Genomic DNA, 23,093 nt, shown 5'->3' with positions numbered 1-23,093 from the left:
AGGACCCCATTGAATTCTGTTGCAATCCATTCTGTTGTAACACCATCTGTCATTTGTGTCCCAGAAGGGGAAAGGAAGTTAAGAGCCACCAAGTTAGCCAGAGGAGAAAAGTCAAATGTCAGTATATTATGGCTCTTCAAAATCTGTTTCCCAACTTGCCCTCCCCTAACATGCCTCTGTTCAGGACGTTCCAAACCTTTGTCAGGCCACCAGTGGCTTCAATAAATATTCTTTCATCTTCTGTGAAGACCAGAATTATTATTTCTTATCATTACGACTATTCCAATTCTTCAAAATTTCCTTTGCAGAGAGAATGGTGACATGCAGTAAACCAGGTTAGTTTTTTCATTTTCCTGTTAATACATAATCTTGAAGGGAGGAGAGTCTATTTTGGGTAATCACCAATGTCTACATAAACAGTTTAAAAGGTGAATAATTTAGGTGGAGACCCCTATGGAGGTTGGGCAGGCAAATTTAAGGATTTAAATCCTTTAAAGAGGCCACCATCCTCTTTAAAACCTCCCAAAATTCTACTCATTCAACAACTAGTTCAGTGATCAATTAATGTTTTCTATAAAACCTGTCCCAAGAGTTGTCGGCAACATTAACTGGCCTCTGGGCTGAAGGATTTCCTTGCTTATCACATGACAGTATTTAATTGTCTAAGAACCTACCTACTCAGCAGGCCTCTGAACTCCTTGAGGATGAGTATCACATGTATTCATCTTTGTGCGCCTAGCCCTTGTTACTGTGCTTGTATAGCAGCAGGCACATGCTCCACAGCTGTTAAATGAATAGCATTGTGGAAACCACATACCATACTCCCACTTGCCCATCAGCCTATTGATGAATGTTAGGGGAAACTGTTACTTTGAGGATCCAGAGAAGGAGGTTTTACACTTATAACTTCTACGTTTTTTTTTTTAAAGAAACTTGGCATGTTATTAACTATAGGGTAGCAAAACTTATATATGTATGTGTGTGTGTGTGTGTGTGTTTACATGTGGGTGTGTGCTTGAGTACGTGTCTTTAACAGGTTTACTGTGACTGCTTGAATTAGTCCATTTTCACGCTGCTGATAAAGACGTACCCGAGACTGGGTAATTTATAATGAAAAAGAGGTTTAATAGACTCACAGTTCCATGTGGCTGGGGAGGCCTCACAATCATGGTGGAAAGTGAAAGGCACATCTTACGTGGCCGCAGGAAGAATGAGAGAATGGGAACCAAGCAAAAGGGGAAATCTCTTAAAAAACCATCAGATCTTGTGAGACTTATTCACTACCACGAGAACAGTATGGGGGAAACTGCACCCAGGATTCAATTATCTCCCACTGGGCCCCTCCCATAACATGTAGGAATTAGGGGAGCTACAATTCAAGATGAGATTTGGGTGGAGACACAGCCAAACCATCCACTGCTATAATAAACTACCACAAACTGAACAGCATCAAACAATAGAAAATTTATTCTCTCACAGCTTGAGAGGCCGAAAGTCCAAAACCGAGCTGCAGGCACAGCCACACTTCCTTTGAGGGTCCTAGGAGAGATTCTGTTCCCTGCCTCTCCTAGCTTTTGGTGGCTCAGGTAAGCCTTGGTTTGTGGCTGCATTACCCCAATCTCTGCAACCATCCTTACCCTGCCTCCTTTTCTGTCTCAAATCTCTGTCTGCCTTTCTCTCATAATAAGTACATTGTCGTTGGATTTAAAGCCCACTCAGGTAATCCAGAATGAACTCCTGTTAAGACTGTTAATTACATTTGCAGAGATCTTTTCTCAAAAGAAAGTAACATTCACAGGTTCCAGGGATTTCGATGTGGACAAATCTGCTGGCAGGACCCCCATTCAATCAACTACACTGTGTGCGCACATGCCTGTGTGCATGTGTGTTGTATATTGTACAAAGAAGAATCCTTAAACAAGGCTCTACTGAACACCTACATGTTACCAAGGTAACACAGTTTGGAAACTATATTAGGTGCTGGGGACACAATGACGAACATGAAAGACACAATCTCTGCCTTCATAAAGGTCAGAATCTATAGGGGGGTGGGGTGAGTATGAAAATTAAGTTATTCTTTAAAGTTGGAAAATGTAATATGAGAAAAAATTACACCATGGTTGTATATAATAGTGACCTCATCTTACCTGCTGTTAAATGAGTAAGCTAACACTTTCTCCATTAGGGATGGATGGTTCAGGGAATACTACTTGATTTTCGGTTTAGATTATCTCCCACCCTGTATTGGGACATTCACAAAAAGTCCTTGTTTCATATGTTTGCTTTGCACATTGAATTACTGAACCCAAAGATACTCCATGGCACTACCACAATTCATACAATTTAGAATGCCATCACTTGCAAGACAATTATTGTTTGACAACCACCAAGACAGAACACTGCTGATAAAACTATGTCATGCCATTAACTATAAGACACATGCTGATTTCAGAGATATGAAAATGTACACCTTAGAATCAATGAAATATGTTAATTTCCATTCTGAAATATATTCTTACAATACATCCAGACAAATTAACAGCTTCTGATTAAGTAGTATAGCCAAATATCAATGATTTCCCAGCAAAATTTTAATGCTGAATTGGCTTCACAAGCCTCAGAGTATTTTTCAACCTCTTTCCATCGGGCTAATATATGTAAATATAATTCACTAAGTCTTAAAAGTAGGACATATTCTCACAATCTGGGTCTCTTCCAGGCTTGAGATAGTTGGAAAAGTCAGAGACTGAGAAAGAACTCTAAATTCCTTGAGCAGGAAGAGGCTGATGGAATCATCACTTCTTTCCTTGCCCAGAACCTGCTAAAAAGTCAGATTGTAAGGAACAGAGTGTGTGCACCTGTGTGTGTACTAGTCGGGGAAGCTTGTAAATACTTTAGGGATAGGCTGGAGTATCCCAACAACTCTGTAGATGAGTCATTCAGACAAAATTTTTGATCCATCTGTTGGAACATCACACCAGATCATGTGAACTGTGTGAAATGAACAGTGCAAAGACAAGACAGGACCCCTGCTCTCTGCTCTTGGACAGCTTAGAAAGACAAATATAAAAAGGGAAGTAATAAAACTTTTAAACACACACAACTCCAACCTAATAAAGTCTGCATGGAATCCAGGATCGAGGTTTTGTTATAATCTTACACAAAGGTTATGTAGTAGACAAAGTCTCAGGGACTAATCTACGTTATGAGTCCTCTTCTCACACTTGTTTCTCCTATATTTATTCAGTCTGGGTTTTGACATTAAGATGTAAGATTCACATTGCCCTACATTGTTTTTTTCTAAAATGTAGATTTCATTCTGGTCTTTGCACACAAGATTAAGAGGAATCAGGAAGATAAGGCCATGAAAAAATGGGGGAAAGGTAAACAAAATGTAAGGGAAATTTAAGAATTTTTAAGTGGACAGATGTAGGTCATTATGGGATTTCAAAGAAAGAGACACACATACATTGAGAACAGCATGTGAAAGTTGCTACTCCTACAAAAATAATGGGGGAAAAATACACTTTCAACTAAGTAATCAAGCTGAGTGCAACTTGCAAATCCTTCTTAAATTCTGAAACACACACACGCACATACACACACACTTACTTGAACAGCAGCTTTGTAAAGTACCATTTTAAAAGCAAATTCTTCCCTGGAGAAAACTTACTGCCAAAGCATCTGGACTATCCTTCTAGAAGGCATTTAACAAGTTACTATCACTTCAGAGACTCACCAGGGTACACATTTGAAATGCTTCAAAATGCATTTAAATTTTCTTTAGAAAAACACATATCAGACCTCTCACAGCCATTGGAGAAGAAGGATAAGTCAAGATCAGGAACAGTTCTAGCTACAACTTCACTTCTTTAGGAATAAAATAATTGTTTTCCGATTTCATTAACTTTATGTGTTCTTGGAACACAGCCAAAGGTAGTCTCTGAAAGAAAGGTGTTGCTGAAGTGTTTTGTATACTACTAAAAGAGCAAAATAAGTTTGGCAAAGATAGTTCATATCAGGAATAAACAGGTCTTTGAATAAATGGGCTGGCACAACAGCCTGGAAGAAAAAAAAATCTTACATCATATGTAAAAATTAATTCCAGATGGACTAAAAACAAAAAAAATTAATCTTCCTACAAAATCCTAGAGACTACATGTACAATCTAGGTGTCAGGGGGACCTTTCTTAGGATTGAAAACAGGAATAAGAGACTTCTCTGTATATGTGAAAATTTAAAACTTTTAAATGGAAAAATGTAGATTAGGTCAATTGATCGGAAAAATGTAAAAAATATTTCCATTATATACAGATAGCATCTAGAAATTGACAAAAACAAGCCAACAACAGAAAAACCAACAGAAAGTATGATTTTAATCCATAGAAGAGCAAGTCCGAGTGGTGAACATATATATAAAAAGAGAGTCCCCAAAATCACCAATAGTCAGGGAAATGCAAATTGACACAGCAATAAGATCTTTATATCCATTACACTGGCGAATATTTTTTAACACATTATAATAACTATGGTTGACACAGATTTGGAGAAATGGTATTCTCACACATCCATGATAGAAATGAGAATTGCTATGGACTTTTTGGATAGCATTCTGGCAGCATTTATTAAATCAACTCCACTTCTGTGAACTGAGTTTGACTGGGATGCAAGACAACCATTTTTCCCCTACATTTTTTTCCTAAAATTATTTAGTTTTGGTAATTGCATAGGAAATGAAAAGAATCAGGAAAACAATGTTATCAAAAATGTTTTGGAGAAGTGAAACTTATTAGAAATCACAGAATTCTACAGAAACAATGAACAAATTAATGACATGTACAGGAAGGTTTAGCGAAGTATAATTCACGGAGACCAATAAAAGGAAACAAATTGAACTCCTTTCAATAAAAGAATGAGTATTTTCACATCATGGAATATTATGCAGTTGTTATGAATTTCAATTATACCAGATGATTTAGAAAGATTCCCATAAGTGATATAAGCAAGAGGCCGAAAAGTACTTGTCATATAATCCCATTTTTATGGAACAATGACAGAAATTCTGCATGTCTCTGTATGTATATGTAATAGTGATGTAGGATTCTATGAGTATGAAGAAGATATGAAGAACATGCACTGGACTGTTAGAGTGGATTACATTTGGATTACGTAGGTAGGCAGGTTTGGAGGAATGGGGTCTGTCATGAAGGAAGAAAATTTGTTAAAAAGTAGCTAAAATGCCACTATTATGTAAAATTGTGTGTGGGGGGTGGGGGAGAGAGATTGTGTGTGTGTGGGGGGGGAGAGAGGGAGAGAGAGAGAGAGGGGGAGAGGGGGAGAGAGGGAGAGAGAGAGAGAGAGAGAGAGAGTGTGTGTGTAGAGAAAGAACAGAGAATGAATCAAAATGTTGGTGGTTATATCAAGACTTCAGAATACCTAAGTTTTTAAATAGTTTTCGGTATTCAAATTCTTCATAATATATATGTTTATAATCAGAGGGGAATGAAGACCACAAATAGTGTTTATACTTAGTTCATACATTTCCTCCCTCCCAACTCCGTGGCCTCTGCTTAGCAAGAAACTCCTCGATAACACACATTATTCAACTGTACACAATCTACGCAGGTATCTTCCCAATTGAGTCAAGGGAGAAAAAAAAGAAACAGAAGATGGGGGAGGGGTAAGTAAAATTCGCAGTCTACCTGATCTACTGTAAAGTTAATTTGAAGCTTCTTTGGTGTGGCACCAAAAGATTCTCTTAAAGCTATCTTGTTATTTCACTTTTAGCAACTGCCACCTCAACACTGATAAATACAACTATTTATAGAGGCCTCGGGTGCTAAATTGGCAGAGTGATATGTACTTTATTTTTTATTTTTTTATTATACTTTTAAGTTCTAGGGTACAGGTGCACAAACTGCAGGTTTGTTACATATGTATACATGTGCCCTGTTGGTGATACGTACTTTATTACCCATCAACCCCTGGATCTACGTCCAGAGAGAATTAAACTGGACTTTTAATTTCTCTTCTTAGTCATTACAGTGAAGTCAATATTTACACAGATATTCAACAGAAAAAATGAAATGACATTCAAACTATCACATGTGCTTCTCCCCATGTCTGGAAGTGATCTGTGAATTTCTATTATTTATTCACTAGTGTCTCTACATAGATTCTAAACTTCAACAGACTCTGAAGTTGTTGTCGTCTATCTCTTATCTAATTACCCCAAATGTGGCACTTCAGTTTATGTATTACATGTAAAAATAATTAAATACTTTTACAAACGTGTCCATTTACTTATTAGTATTTAAAGCCAAAAAGTGACAAATTGTTTGTCAGCTTTGTTTCATGCAATGCACAGGAATTTATCAACAATGAAGTATCTTTGGGGAACTCTCCATGAATGGAACACAAATATAACTATATTTGTGAACACATAACACAGTTTTACCAAGAGTTTCATGAGACTATTTGATTTCATACAATGCAAGGGAATTCTTTCAGAGGACAGTTACAATACAACAGTGAACATATCATATTTAAATCCAATATCCAGGTTGGTTAAGAAAAGTAAATGAATCACAATTATTCAATTTCAAAACCAGAGGTAATATCTATTAATACTTATGAACACTGATTGCTGAAGACAACAAATAAGTTAAAAAGTAATTAACCCACATGAAACTGGAAGATTATTTAAAAACATCCTATAGAAAACTAAGAGAAACATACAGGAGGATATTTTATTACGGGAGATTTGAAAAAAAAACTCTACCAAAAAATTGAACAAAGGGCTCAGGAAATTCACAAACAAAATATGATATTATTGAAGCTATTCTACTATTAAGCAAAGAAATACAACGTTTTAATTACCTAAACTAGCAAGGCAAAAAAAAAAAGAACTATGATATTCAATGATATACAAAGTCATGGGCTTACTCATCCACTGCTGAAGGTAGAATCTTTCGTGGATGCAATTTAGCAATACATATCAACATTCTAAAAATAACGAATTTTGAACAACCATCCCACTTCCAGGAACCTAAAATAATAAAATGATGTAAAACTGACACATTTAAGTAAAAAGTCTCAAAAACAGGACACTCAAAACAACTAGTGTCTCACAACAGTCAAATAAATAATAGTTGATTGGTAATAACAGAATTCCATTCAGTCACAAAAGGTCTATTTCCAAAGATATTAATAATGAAGGAAAAGGCTCAAGATCTCATGTAAATTTTAACAAGCAGATTTATATACAATTTGGTCCCATTTATAAATGTATTTTTGATTTACATCCCATGCCTGCATAATAGCAAAATGTTGGTAATGGTTATATAACAAGTTATACAATATCTGGAATTAAAGCTGATGTTCATTTTTGTCTTTCCTTGTCTATATTTTCCAAGCTCTCTATAATGGTGATATTTTGTGGGGGAAGAGTAAATATTATTTTTTAAACACAACCACAAAGCCTCTCTGACAAAAGGAATACAGCAGGAAAAAAAAGCACCTCTAAAAAAACTGGACAACTAGGCTGGGCAGTGGTGTGCCTGTTATCCCAGCTACTTGAAAGTTTGAAGCAGGAGGACAGCATGAGTCCGGAGTTTGAGACTGTAGTGTGCCATAACTGCACCTATGAATGGCTACTGCACTCCAGCCTGGGTAGCACAGCAAGACCCCATCTCTATTTTTTAAAAAAATGGGCCACTATCATCGTGTGTATCAAATCAGAAGGTTGGGTGTGATGGCTAGCGCCTGTAATCCCAGCATCATGGGAGGCCAAGGTGGAAGATCCCTTGAGCTTAGGAATTCAAGACCAGTCTGGGCAACACAGCTAGACCCTGTCTTTATTAGAAAAATAAGTGGCTGGGCATGGTGACTCACGTCTATAATCCCAACACTTTGGGAGGCTGAGGCGGGAGGATCACTTGAGGTCAGGAGTTTGAGACTAGCCTGGTCAACACGGTGAAAGCCTATCTCTACTAAAAATACAAAAACAAGCTAGGCATGGTGGCTCGCGCCTGTAATCCCAGCTACTCTGGAGAGGTCAAGGAGTTAGGGCCCAATGTATGGCTATTTTAATAAGTTTGTCAGTAGGAAAAAAAAAAGTGAAGAAAGCATCACAGCAACAATCTAGGTGGCAGAGGCTGCTAAGTGGATCCCAATATCCGATGCCCCCTTTTCCTGCAGTAGGAACCCCTGGGCATTATGCCCAGTTAAAAGACTTCAGTTCCTGCCTTCCTATACTCCCATATAGGAGTGTTGAAGTGCTGACCAAACGAGATGTCAGTGAACTGCTGTGCAGGACAAGTGGTAAGACACAGCCTTTTGCCCTTCTTGTTGTATGGGATGTAGACATGACAGCTAGAGCTCCAGCAACCATCTAGGACCATGAAGTTTTGAGAGTGAAAACTACTTGCAGAAGACAACAGAGCAGAAAGAAAGAGTCTAGATCCTTCATTCTGTGCAACTGCTCTATCAGTCCTGGACTACATATCTTCAGACTACTTCTATATGAAAACAAAACAAAATAAACTCTCTGTGTTGTATAAGCCGCTATTTTTTTAAATTTACCTGACACTACTGAAATTAACCTTAACTGAGGTCCCTGGCCATGATGAGGCTGTGAAGATTCCCTCTGATCCTATCTTCTCTTAGTGGCTGACTTCCTCTTAACTGGCCAAAGACAGGACCAAAATAAACAGAAAAAATAAGAGTAGAATCTCTTAATAAAGCTTTTTGTTACTTGTTATTTATTTTTAAATAAGTAATCTGAACCTCCTGAAGTGCATGCTCTCTCTCACGCTCTGTCTCTCTCTCGAAACAACCATTAAATAGTTTTTAACTTGGGTCTAGTGCTTGATTGATTTTGTGGGTCAGTGGTCAAAGGTAAAAAATGAATCTTGCATTATTTTAAAAACCTGAAACAGGCTAAAAATGAAGATCTAGGAGCATAAACTACTGGGGACCAGAAATGACAATGTTAGTTTTTTTATTCAAACCAACCCTTACTTGCCCATTGCTGCTAAAAGAAGACAGCAGCAATCCAAAATGAGAATCAATCATGGAATATAGCATCTGCACAGACAGCTGTCCTGGGGTTATTCAAGTGGGCCTTCTCAGGTATTTCATTAACCTTTTCTTTAATGGATGACAGACTCGGTTATAACGAGTGCTTTCTAATTACCTAACAGTAACAGATATGTTTTAAAATTTCAAAAATAAACATTTACCCTTTTTCTGGTACTTTTAGATAGATATTTAAACTCTAGTTCCCTGCTAGGAAGGCAAATTTTCATTTCTAACATCCTAAAGTCTGATAATTGAGAAAACTGTCATCTTATTAAAAAAAAAAAAAAAAAAAAAAAACTCTGACCAAGGAAATTTTTCTCTACTAATTGGAGAAAAAACAACAACAGAACACAACTCATTTTAAATCTTCCCAGGGACACTTACATAAGCATTGCTCATAGAGAGTTACATTCCTCTCAACACTATATAACCAAGCTTAATCATAACAATTTACTATATATGTTAAATATTAACTAAAGTGTCTTCATAACTATAAAGAATTCATACTGCATTTTAAATTCAATAACTTGGTATTTATTAAACAACCATAAGGTCATCAAAGCCCACGTAGTATTCAAATACTTCAAACTAGGTTAACAATTAGCAGAATCAATTAAAATAACTTGTCCTGTAATTGTAAAGCAATTCATCCACAAAACTGGAAAGGAGCTTGGGAACAGTTTTTTTTCTTCTTTTACCACCACGTAATGCTCCCGTACGGCATAAAAGGAAACTCATTGTCTGGGATTCAGACACTACTGTTTGAAGTCAAACTTGGGGCTATTCTAGGAAGATGACAACTGTACCAAATTAGCAGTTGTAGTTTTGTAACATTATTTGAACCAAGTGGCTTGTTTGCTTAGAAGTAAAATCTGTGGTGCCCAGAGATGAGAGGATGGATAAATGGTTAGCTGACTATGCTATCAGGTCTTTGTTAAGAGTTGACTAGTTTCTAAGATTTATGGCATTCTAGTCCATATACTCAGGAGTCATATGAAGAGCATGATAATACCAAAGATTAAAAATCCAGTGACATGGAAACACATAATATGTAAAGGAGACATCTTAACTTCGGAATGAAAAGAACTAGCAAAAAAGTGAAAAATCGAAAAATGAGTTATACTTTCCAGAAATACTTTATTTAGAATATGGATAACTAATGACCCTAAGAATCATTATTTTATAAATCATGATAGTCTCTCTTTTTCCTTCTGCTAATATTAAGACCTGCCATCTTAGTACCTATTTATATATTTAAAAATATAATGTCTGCCTCAAATGAAACAAAAGTGACATTCTATTTCAGACTTGCAGAGCTCATACACTGCTGTAGTAATATAGATCTCTTGGACCTTATAATTTTTAATACTGAGATTTGCTTATTCATTTATTAAATGCTTATTGGGTGCTTTCTACGTGCCAGGCATTGTGCTAAGAGCTGAGAAATGGTAAAAGTAATTTTAGATACCTCTAACCTGAAATTCAAGTAAGCAATTCTTATGAAACTGGTAGTAGGGGTACAGCAGGGTGGTAGGGGAGGCTTTTCATGTGGAAAGGTCTAAAAGAATTCATCCTGCCAGGGGTGATGGCTCATACCTGTAATTCCAGCACTTTGGGAGGCCAAAGCAGGCAGATGGCTCTATCTCAGGAGTTCAAGACCAGTCTGGGCAATATGGCAAAACCCCATTTCCATTAGAAATACAAAAATTAGCCAGGTGTGGTGGCAAGTGCCTGTAGTCCCAGTTACTCGGGAAGCTGAGGTGGGAGGATCACTTGAGCCTGGGAGTTCAAGGCTGCAGTGAGCCATGATCGCACCACTGCACTCCAGTCTCAGGGACAGAGCAAGACTCTGTCTCAAAAAAATTAAATAAATAAATAAATAAATAATATTTTAGCAGGTATTTTATATTTTACAAAAACAATACATAAGCCAGAAATAAAAGTTACTTTTCCCATGGCATATCATAGCTGGTGTTGTTAAGATTGACAGTCCTGCTGAAGATGAGTGGGGAGTTTATGAGTCTTCCTAGAACCGGCAGCTCACTAAGTGAAAAGACAGATACCTCAGGAATCTCAAACAAAAATAAACGAGTTTACAAGCTGGTCTACAAGAACTTGCTATTTCAGTAAGGCAGCCAATGAGTGAAAGAGACTAAAATACTCCCTCTTTAAACTATAATGCAGTTGATCACAACAGTCAAACCAGTTTTCCTTTTAGAAATGAACTGAATATCTTAAGATTTTTACAGACAATGTGGATACTCATTTCAGTTAAGACTTATTTCCTTTGGATATATACCTAGTAGTGGGACTGCTGAATCACAAGGTAATTCTATTTTGAATTTTTGGAGGAACCTCCATACTGTTTTCCATAATGGCTTTATTAATTGAAATTTACACTCTTACATTCCCACCAACAGTATGTAAAGGTTCCCTTTTCTCCACATCCTTGCCAACACTTTTGTCTTTTTGATATCTTGTCTTTTTGCAATTCTATCTAGAGTAACATGAGATCTCACTGCGATTTTGATTTGCCATTCCTGATTAATGACGGATGTTGACCATTTTTTTCAAATACCTATAAGCCATTTGTATGTCTTCTTTTGAGAAATGCCTATTAAGGTCTTTTGCCCATTTTAAATAGGATTCTTTGTCTTTTTGCTATGGAGCTGAGTTCCCTGTACTCTGGATATTAACACCTTGTCAGATACATAGTTTGCAAATATTTTCTCCTATTCTGCAAGTTGCCTTTTTGCTCTGTTGATTGTTTCCTTTGTCATGCAGAAGCTTTTTAGTATGATGTAATCCCATTTGTCTATTTTTGCTTTTGTTGCCTATGTATTTAGGTGTTATCCAAAAAATCCTCGCCTAGTCCAATGTCATAAAGTGTTTCTACGATGTTTTCTTCCATGAGTAGTTTCATAGTTTCTGGTCTTACATTTAAGTCTTTAATCCATTTTGAGTTGATTTTCATATATGGCATTAGATAGGGGTTCAGTAATAGATGACAGATAGGGGTCCAGCAATCCCACTATGGGGTGTATATAAAAAGGACATGAAATCAGCATGTAGTGAATGTAACAATGGCTACCAGAGACTGGGGAGGGCAGAGAAAAGCGGGGCAATTGGGAGAGGGTGGCCATTGGGTACAATGTTACAATTAAATAAAAGGAAGAGTAAGTGTCCTACTGCACAGTGGGGTGACTACAGTCAACAATAGGGTATTGTATATCTCAAAATAGGTGGAAGAGAGGATTTTATATGTTCCCACCACAAAAAAAAAAGATAAATATTTGAGGTGATGGATATGCTAATTAGCCTGATTTGATCATTACATAATGTGTACATATATTGAAATGCCACATTGTACTCCATAAATATGTATTAATATAATGATTATGTCAATTACAAATTAAAAAGTTATACTTTTTTACTAGAATATGTAAACAGACACCTTACATTCAAGATACTTGCTTTCCTTTCTAAATAGATATTACAGTACTGTTCTCTGGAAAAAAATAAAAAGACTTTCGAAACAGCCATCTTACTTGAAAACAAAAGACACTGGAAGAGCTATCTGCAAATCTTGTCCTGTGGGTCTAGGTTTATCATTGCCCACTGCCTGCTACAATGTCCTCTCCTATTCTTTTCTCATCATTTTTAGGCACAGGCAACAGTCAGAATAGGTCAAAACTGGAAGAAAGTATACCATATATCAATGAATATTAAAGAGACTGTTTTTTTTTTTTTTTTTTTTTTTTTTTTTGTTTGAGACAGAGTCTTGCTCTGTCGCCCAAGCCAGGGTGCAGTGATCTGATCTCAGCTCACTGCAACCTCCACCTCCCGGGTTCAAGCGATTCTTCTGCCTCAGCCTCCCGGGTAGCTGGGATTACAAGCACGTGCCACCACACCCAGCCAATTTTTTGTAGTTTTAGTAGAGACAGGATTTCACCGTGTTAGCCAGGATGGTCTCAATCTCCTGACCTCGTGATCCGCCCACCTTGGCCTCCCAAAGTGCTGGGATTACAGGCGTGAGCCACCGTGCCTGGCCTAAATTACTCACTTTGTGTATAACATTATACTAGGCACCTCTTTCCTGCTAACCATTATACAACTGTAGGTACAAAAAAATGATCATCTATCAGTGAAAATAATGATGAGTATGTGGTAAAAAAAAAAAAAAAAAAAAAAGACTGGCGTGGTGGCTCATGCCTGTAATCCCAGCACTTTGGGAGGCCAAGGCGGCCAGATCATTTGAGGTCAGGAGTTCAAGACCAACCTGGCCAATATGGTGAAACCCCATCTCCACTAAAAATACAAAAATTAGTTGGGCGTGGTGGTGCATGCCTGTAAGCCCAGCTACTCGGGAGGCTGAGGCAGGAGAACTGCTTGTACTCAGGAGACAAAAGTTACAGTGAGCCAAGATTGAGCCACTGCACTCCAGCCTGGGCGACACAAAAAGAAAAAAAAAAAATGCAAGTGTCTAAGCTCATTGTTTTGGTACCATTTGGTAAAACTCACCTGTGATTCTGGATTAAATTAAAAGTTCCTGGCCAGATGTGGTGGCTCAGGCCTACACAGTCCCAGGTACCTGAGAGGCTGAGGCCAGAGGATCATCTGAGCCCAGGAGTTTGAGGGCAACCTCAGCAACATAACGAGAACCTATCTCTTTTTTTAAAAAAGAAAAGTTCCTTTCCAAACTCCTCCAGTCCCTCCGAAGCCCAATCTTGGTTAGATTAGTCAGTTTATAACACTTTCTGTCTGATAAAGACCTTTCACCACCTTTATATAACCTGTGGATTACTAGATCAATAACCTGGAATACTCAAAAGGAAACACACTCAAGTCACCCAGAGCATTTCTCTCAGCTTCTTCTTCTGTACAAAGACAATAAAACCTGCTGCTACCTAAATGATATGCTATACTCTGAAGCCTCCCTCAACTGATCCGTATCTCTACTACAGCCATCTCACACATGTATTTGACATATATTATTGCATTTAATTCCTATAAGTAGATACACAAGAATGTAAGCACCACAAAGACATAGATTTTTGTCTGATTTGTTCAGTGCTATAGTCCCAACACCTGTAACAGGGCTTGTCACATAGTAGGGGCTTAGTGAGTGTTAGTTGACTGAATAAACAACTTACTGAATGAAGAATATAGGCAAGTATAATGTCTAGTTTTTCTACATGGGAAAACTACAAATCAAAGGGATTACAAGACCTGACCAAGATCACATGACTATGAAATGGCAGTACCTCTAACAGAACGAAGGTCTCTTGGCTCCAAATCCAGTATTCTTTAAACTATCATTCCCCCCACCCTGGCCATGTGTACTCTCTTAAAATACAGAATGCCAGGAGAAATGAAGCCACAAGATAAACACAGAACATCTTCCAAGAGCAAAACTAAGTTACTTTGGGAAAAAGAAAAGAAAAGAAAAAGAAAAAGACATCAATTACAAAGTAGACTTTGAGAACTTACTTCAATTTCAGTGATAAAACATGGATCCGAGAAAGACCTCTGACATTTACGAACAGCCACTTGGAGCCTCCCTGGGGCCTAAGTGTCCATGCTTTTGCTCCTAGAGGCCAGTAAATGATAAAGCTGCAGAAGCCTCTGAGCACAAAGTAAGGACCAAAGTTCCCACAGTCTCAACACATCCGGGACTTAGAATCTGATCTGATTCCTATGCACAGCCAGGAAGGAGAGACGGTCACTGTTCCTTTCTATCTACTTAGCAGTCTCCTACTCCTTTTCTTCTTTCTCCCTGCCTTTCCATGCAGCCTTGGTCTTCCTTTTCCTTTCAGCAAACAGGGCCATTAACACATCTTTTATTGTGCTAGACCAGTATTCTTTAAACTGGGGTACATGTTTGAGGCAAAGCTAACACTTCCCAAGGGTTTCATCATCACAACTGTAAAGGAATCAGTTTCTACATTCGAAATTTCCAAACGTACTCTTGTTTAAAAATTAATGGGCTTGGGTCCACGATTGCGTTGGACATCCATCCTGTGAGGACCTTCACTGTGATGGAAGGAAGCTGTCGTTCACCATCTCCCCTTCACAATGGTTCTTCACTCACTTTACAAAAGTAATGCACTTGTATTACCTTCTCTACATCTTTCTAAGATGCATTGCCTGAGGGTGAAAAGACCTTGGATAGAGAAACAAACAAAGGAACAAAAATATTGACTCATGTGGCAGGGTGAAAGTCTCCAGTATTTAGGTAACAACTATTTCTGTTAAGTCAGGTAATTTCCAATTCTTTGTTTTAAAAAACAACCAGAAATCATTAAATATTGAAAGTCTTATGATCAAAATAAATATGAAATACTGGATTTCAATCTATATACTTTTTTTTGGTTACAGAGAGTATGGCAGGGTGATCAATTGAACACTTTCAAGCATAAAAATATATTACACTGAGATAGAATTCTATACAGTGGAAGAGAAACGGAGTAAGAATTTAAAGAGATAAAGAAAAGGTGTAAAATATTTAACTTTCAAAAGATTGATTCTTGAATCTCATGAATTTTTAAACAAATGATATTAGAAATCAAATATATATTTTACTAGGGTTTTTAGAATGATATAATACTTTAAAATATTAATAGTTACAATATGCTGAGAAATTACATCCCCTGCAAGCATTTAAACTTAGGATGAAAAGTTTTAGCATTTAACTCAAAAATGAGCTTAGGGACAGAGTTTCACCAAATCTTTTAGGAGGTATAGAAGCAAAAAGGTTGTAAGAATGCTACTCTAACACAAGCCTTCAGGGTCTATTCAAGATGAAATGAGGAGGAGAGAGAAAATGAACAATTTCCCACCCATCCAGTTTTGAGTGAGGATGGTTGGGGGTGGAGTGAGGATTAGTATTTTTCTCCATCCTCTCCTTGGTCCTAAGCACATTTGCTGAACCCAGTTCTACAGACAACAGTTTATAAGACTGATGATCAATCAGTTTAAATATCTGATCTTAATTGCACTGCTGACTGGGCTTAGACCTCAGCTGATGAGATACATCTCATCAAATCTCCCAAGGAGAATTGCTAGAGTAACTTTCTTTGGGTTCTCCAGAAAAACTTATGGGGCAACATTTATAAAGGCTCAATTATTTTGTATTTATCTTATCATACAAAGGCAAATTTCACCATCAAGGATGTAATACTGAACACATCTATCTACCTGGCACTTCAGGAGTGGCATGTATAATACAAAGAATTGGAGAGTTCTTTACATATTGTGTGGTGAATATTCTAAGGATGCCAAATGTCCTGAACAGTCATCTCAACAGACACATCTACATTACTAGGCCCTCAAACCCCAATGTTTTCTCTTTTTCTCCTGTTCTGTAACCTCTTCTTCCCCACTGCCTCTTGCCTCTTTTCAGCCACTCCTTTGGGAAGCAGAAAGTCATATGTATGATGGATGAGGCCAGCACTTAATGTGGTGTCTACACTGTTTTTGAAATATTGACTTTCCAGTCCTCAAGCTCTCAGAGAGACAGTGAATCTATTTAGAGCAGATGTCGGAACAACTTCAACCGTTCTCTCCTTTAGTACCAGGAGGTAGCCCAGTTTGAGATAAGAGGTCAGTCTTCAGAGTCAGAAGGTCCGCTGGAAATTCCACTCCACCATTTACTAGGTACGAATCTTCAGGCAAGTCAATTTCTCTGAATCTTAGGTTCCTGAAATTCTTAAAAATTGTGTTGCTGAGGATTTGAGACAATACATATTATGCATCTAGAAATGTACCAGCCTATAGTAGGCTTTTGATAATCAATAGTTGTGAAATTAGATTTTTTAATGTTCTTTAAAAATTATTTAAAATTAGCCAATCATTTCCTCTTGGCATAATGTCAACCAGTGGCATGTTTTTCAATTTTGTTCTAGTCTCTTTAAAAACAAGTGAGTTGGAAAATGACTACCTTTCATGTCTAAGTATCGGGTGGGCGTGTGCAGATGTAAAATGTACTTGCAGTACTAAAACTGGGGAAAAGGCAAACACAGGATGAGGACAACACAAAACTTAAGATTTCACCTATAACATTTACAAATAGGCCAGCATGTCCTCAACCTGTCCTAACTGTGTGAAACATGTTTAAAAACATGCACAGAATCTATGATTGACTCTTTTAAAGCCTACCCAAATTAAACTGCTAAAACAACACTTTCCCCAATCAAATTAGCAGATAATTTTTTTGTAAATACTTAATATTTTCAGGATGTGGGCAGACTGATACTATCACAATGCTCACGCTGGTGTAAATGAGGATTTCCTTTAGTCTCTAAAGCAATTTGACAATGTGTATCAAGGATTTTAATAGGACTGACATGCTTGTTCAGCAAAGTAGAAATATATTCTAATCAAAAAACTCCTAGATGTATGTACAAGAGTATTCATTACATCATAATTTTTAATAGCACAAAATAATATAGCTTAATAATGTCCACAACAAGGGATGAAATTACTTGGTATAGCTTAGCCCATGGACTCTTTGGCAGCTATTAAAAATCATGTTAACAAAAATATTTAAATGAGATGGGATTGTTAAGTGAAAGAAGCAAGGTATAAAGCAGTATCTGGCAATGATTCCCAATTTGTATGTGCCAATATGATTCTCAAGCGGCAATAAGGAAATAAAAGAAATTTACAATGAAGAATTAGAATTACATGTAGTGATCAAAATCCATTCCACAGCTTGAAAGGACACAGTGTTAAGACTTGCTACCCACGTCCTCATTTTAGAAAGAAGTGTGGGATGAGTACACTGCTGATTCAGATCCTTTTTATGAATGGCAGGGATAGAAAAGTGGGAAATAAAACTGAAAGTCATGTCTGAAAGTGAGATATTCCACCCCTTTAAACTTTCAGTTTAATGAAGCTTTTGAGTGGCTTTTACACCACATGCAGCAATGCTCTCTGCCTAGCTAGCAAATGTGGCAGTGTGCAGAGATGAGAGAAGGTAGGAAAAGGTAAGGACTCACAATCTTCCAATATACACAATTTTGGAACAGGAAATGAAACGCTGTGAATACAAATACACACACCAATTCAGGTCTGCAGATGCTATTTAAAGCACACAACATTTTCCCACCCCCACTCTAAGCAGAAAGGCCTCAACACACCACCTGTGCGTCGCCCCCGCCCCCGCCCCCGCCCCCCGCCCCCACCCCGCCACTGCAACAGCTACTGTGATCTGCACTTCATTACTAGTTTTAAAACTTCCAGCTTATTCCCAATGCACCCTACTACTACCAACAATCAAATGAGGATAGCAAGCAAGCCAAGATTGTTTTCCAGCTTTCACGAACTTTCCTGCATTTATTTTTCACATCAGATATACAAATGTCTAATCAAACCCCACAGATAAGAAACAATAAAAACTCCTTTGTATATGTATACATCTCACGTTACCCACTCTTTTACCCCAGGAAACAAGGAGTAACCCTAGTGCCTGTGACTCGAAATGACATCTTTCTGCTTAGTGTTCTTCTGACCTGGCCTGTGTAGTCACAGCTCTGCCTGCCTGCCTACCAGCCTGGGCCCGGGTACTTCCACAGCTGCCCCACAGCAGGGCAGGCTTCTTTCTGCAAACAGTCTAAAATCGCATGACGCCAAAGCCCATTGAAGTTATGATGAAAACAAGAGAAGACCAAACACACCTAAATTGCCACCTTACATGTCATCCATCACTCAAACTGAAAGGTGTCTACTTGCTTGACAGTATGCGCAACTCTGTGTTTGCAGCTGTTATACCGCAGAATAAACAGTTGGGGGAAGGAGTTGGGTGGGTTTCTGGTGGTCAGTTTCAGGAAATACACCCTTCTTAGTTCTGAGCTCAGGTTCCGAGTCAATACGTTTTGGTGACTTATTTTTTTTTTCCAGACTGGAAATGCGCTAACCTAATAATTAACCTTAAGCATACCATCACTTCTGCTAAAAACATTTTCTACACACAGCCCTAAATTACTTTCAGTTGGGTTAAACAAAACAGACAAGCTGTAATACAAGGTCTCTGAGAAATGTGATCCTTTTCAATGGTCACCCAGGAGCTTTTCCTCTTCAATCTGTTTGGCGGGGGATGGGGGAGATAGGGAGGAGAGCACCCACATTAAGATGCCACCCAGAGCACAATGATATTCTCAAGAAAGTTGCCTAAGATAACTCTTCAGGGTTTCCCTGGTTGAGTAATTCTTGCAGGCGGGTGGGGAGGGATCGCTGGCGTCCAAGATTACGATCTGCAGAGGTCTCCCTATGTTGACTTTTTTTTTAGGGCGTCCTTTTTAATTATACTGCAAGGACTCTGATTTCCACCTCCCTGTCTGCTGCTGGGGGGAGTTGAGAGCAACGCGCCAGGGCTGCGGCAGCCGCTCGGGCCAACTCTGGCGCTCGGGGACCGGCAGCCCACTCCCCCCGGGTCCCACCCTCTCCAGCACACGCGCGCACACCCGCGTGGAGACGGCTGTCCTCGCCCGTCTGCCCCGCGCCCCAGCTGGGACTCACCGTTGTCCAGCCGCGCTATCTGGGGCAGCCGGTAAGTGCTGACCAGGAGGTCGAGCGGTACGGCCACCGAGCTCCACTTCACATCCTTGAGGCTGCAGCCCAGCGAGGGCGCCGGGTCCATCTTCCCCGCCGCCTCCTGTCCCGCGCTCCCCTGCCGCCGCCGCCGGCACCACCCGCGCCTCGGCGGCCGCCGCTGCTCGCGCTCGCGGTCTGGGGCGCGCGGGAGGCGCCGGGCAGCTCCGGCCGCGGGCAGCCGGGGGGCGCGGCGACTGGGGCGGCCCGGAGGGAGGGGGCCGGCGCCCGGCTCAGCTGCCGCTGCGGGGCATGGCTGGGGCGCCCCGCGTGCCCTCACGCCCGGAGAAGACTCAGAGCAGCCCCGCGGCTGCGGGCGGCGGCGGCGGCGGCGGCCCGGGTGGCTGCGGCGGCTCCCGCTCCGCCTCCTCTTCTGGCCCTGGGTCTGCAGCTGCGGCGGCCGCCCGCTCGCCTCCTCCTCCTCTTACCCCTCCTTCCCTCCGCCTCGAGCGTGTGAGGAGGAGCCGCGAGTCTGAGAAACGCCATAGCAGCGCTCCCAGCACTGACTAATCAACAAGGTGCGAGCAACGCCTGCGCAGCTCTGGGAGACACCGCCTCCGCCTCCCAGGCGCCGCCCGCTCCGCCCCCGGCTCGGCCTCCGCCTCCCGCAGCTCCCCGGCCGGGGCTGCCAGCGCCCGCTTCTCGGCGCGCTCCGCAAGCTTTAGCTCTCGCTCCCCCGTCCGACCGCTCGGGCGCCCTGCAGTCTCGCCGGGTGCCGCTGCGCGCCCCGACTCCTTCCCCGCCCAGGCCCGTCCCCGGAGCCCGGAAACTGCCGAGCGAGCTCAGGGATCGCTCCCTGAGTCGTGGTGTCGGGCACCGTCCGCCTCCACTCCCATCCTGGCAATGCAATGGCTAAATACAGGGCACAAAATAGACCTTTAGTGGCGCTCCCTCTTGCTTCCCGGTGACCCAGACTTTGGTCAGAAGAGTACCACAGCCCAACGGGGCTGCGGACGGCAGGCGTGGAGCACGCCTTGGCTTTTCCCCTCAACCCTACTCCTCTACCATCGGAGCTGGAAATGACTCCCACCAGTCTCAGCTTTGGCTGCTAGACAAGATAAAAAGGGCAAAGCACCGAAAAGCAGAAAGGTAGTGGGTGATCAGTAGCCGCATACAGGAAGGTGGTCATTCGGTCTAGGACCTAAACTGAGTGAACGAGCTGCTGGAGGCGACGGGAGATGATGAGGCCACCAAACACCGTAGACACGGAGATGGGAATGGAAAACTAGGTTACTGGGAGGCTGCTGGGGTCAACTGTTCTCACCCGCTTTTCCCGTTCAGTTCTCTTCTCATCTTAAAGGTTGGGATCATTCTCGTTTTCTAGGTATATGTACCAAGACATTAGGTAGTTTGGCAAGATTTCATAACTCGTAGATTGCCGTGCTGGGATTCAAACCTACAGTTTGCTTTGCATGATCAATCATTCTCTGTCTCTCGCAATGTTTGACATGGCCTGCTCACTGTGGACAGAGCTCAGAATATAAAGGTGGCATGTCCTGCCTTGTAAGCTAATCTCCTTCCTTTCTTTTCTTTCTTTCTTTTCTTTCTTTCTTTCTTTCTTTCTTTCTTTCTTTCTTTCTTTCTCTCTCTCTCTCTTTCTTTCTTTCTGTCTTTCTTTTCTTTCTCTCTCTCTCTCTCTCTTTCTTTCTTTCTCTTTCTTTCTTTCGGTTGCTTAACATTTTGTTTAAATAGCAGAGGTGAGTGGTTGCTAAGGTTGCATATCAGCTCTGTTTTCAACACGTATTCAGTATTCGGTGCTTGATAAGGTACAGGAAGTACCCGCTTCGCCAGCCCAAGGGGACTTGAAAACATCCCGCTGCCTTTTGGCGGCCTGGCTTAAAAGGTCTGTGCTAATAAACCACTCCATTAACATTTGAAGAAAAACACAGATTCTTCTACACCCACCTTCCTGATCCTCTCACTTTGAAGCATTAGCGATAATTTTCACAAAATTCATCTGAAAGTTTTGACCTTTGGGTCATTTACATTGACTTTTTGAAAAAGTCTTGGAAAAAAGTGGGAAGTATTTACTGTAGAGTGTATGTAGAATCAGAAGTCCATAAAGTTCTAAGAATTGTTCACATAGAGTGTTTCGGCCGGGCGCGGTGGCTCACGCCTGTAATCCCAGCACTTTGGAAGGCTGAGGCGGGCGGATCACCTGAGGTCCGGAGTTTGAGACCAGCTTGGCCAACTTGGTCAAACTCCGTCTCCCGTCTCTACTAAAAATACAAAAAGCCGAGCGTGGTGGCAGGTGCCTGTAATCCCAGCTACTCGGGAGGCTGAGGCAGGAGAATCGCTTGAACCCAGGAGACGGAGGTTGCAGTGAGCTGAGATCGTGCCATTGCAGGCTAGCCTGGGCAACAAGAGCGAAACTGTCTCAAAAAAAAAAAGTTTCAAAACTGTAAAGTACCAGCTATTTTTTTTTTTTTCTGAATAATTAATCACTTCTGGAAATAAAGCTCAGACTCCAAAAATGATATAGGAAACATCTAAGATTGGGCAGGGTCAAGTGTCTTTCAACCTGTAAGTAGATCCTAAACCCTTATATGGTAGGCTGATTTTTTAAAAAATGACTGTGTTACTTTTATATTCTCTTTAAAAGCTTCAGAGAATAAGAGAAGTAATTTCCTCTCACAAAAGGACTGGTGACTTACGACCTAATGACAAGATAAAAAGTAAAAGATTAATGTAATCAACTTTTTAAAAATCAATAAAGGACTTACATTAGATCTGTTATTGCGGACCTTGCAGAAAAGGTTTTATTTCAATCTTGAGTATTAAAAGGAAGAAATTTTAGTGAGCTGCAAATTCTTAGTAAGTTTCATGTCCTGTAAGAACTCTTACGGAAGGATTTTATTTGTGAGATGGAGAGTTTTGGTTAAACCGCCAAAAACAAAAACAAAAAACAGTTGAGAGGGGTAATCTTTCAGTCTGGCTGAACTGTACTTCCAAACATGTTTCTTAAGGTTGTTGGAACAATGCAAACCGTGTATACAAAAGCATTACAACTTGGTGCAGGGGCAAAACTTACAGGACTTTGAAGTTTATGAAAAAGGAACATCCAAGAAAAGTTTTCTTTAAGGCAACAATTGATGCACTGGTCCCTTGTTCCTACTGTGTACCATTACAAACTGCGATTTGTGAATTAAAGTATCAGCTCCAGAGCCAGATGGCTTGGATTTGATTAGTGGCTCTGCTCCTATTTAGTGTCATGGGAAACTTGCCGTTTCCTCCTCTGAAAAATGAAGATAATAATAGTACTCATCTCATAGGGTTGATATGAGAATTTGATCATTTAATATACATTTAGCATTTAGAATAGTGCCAGATGCATAGGAAGTGCTATGGAAGTATTAATATTTGCTATTATTATTAAAAACCATTGGCTTTAAAGGGCAAAATTTATAAAAAAGATGAAGAGA

The 23,093-nt window shown here is 40.1% G+C and overlaps 1 protein-coding gene across 2 annotated transcripts in view; it reads right to left on the bottom strand.

The window, feature by feature from the left end:
* The window catches only part of GAREM1 (GRB2 associated regulator of MAPK1 subtype 1), a 216,800-nt gene extending 196,616 nt beyond the window's left edge, over window positions 1–20,184 (bottom strand). The window contains exon 1 of one of the 2 annotated variants that reach the window (XM_055235105.2): window positions 19,600–20,184. In XM_055235105.2, coding sequence (XP_055091080.2) covers window positions 19,600–19,720 — 121 coding nt within the window. In that variant the 5' untranslated portion in view covers window positions 19,721–20,184. The remainder of the gene's footprint in view (window positions 1–19,599) is intronic. The other variant, XM_055235109.2, reaches the window with a different exon arrangement.
* Between the last annotated feature and the right edge of the window lie 2,909 nt (window positions 20,185–23,093).

Source organism: Symphalangus syndactylus, chromosome 1 (genome assembly GCF_028878055.3).
Source record: "Symphalangus syndactylus isolate Jambi chromosome 1, NHGRI_mSymSyn1-v2.1_pri, whole genome shotgun sequence".
In the NCBI taxonomy this organism is placed as follows: domain Eukaryota; kingdom Metazoa; phylum Chordata; class Mammalia; order Primates; family Hylobatidae; genus Symphalangus; species Symphalangus syndactylus.
Note: the sequence above shows the minus strand (reverse complement) of the source record. Positions and strands in the feature narration are given on the sequence as shown.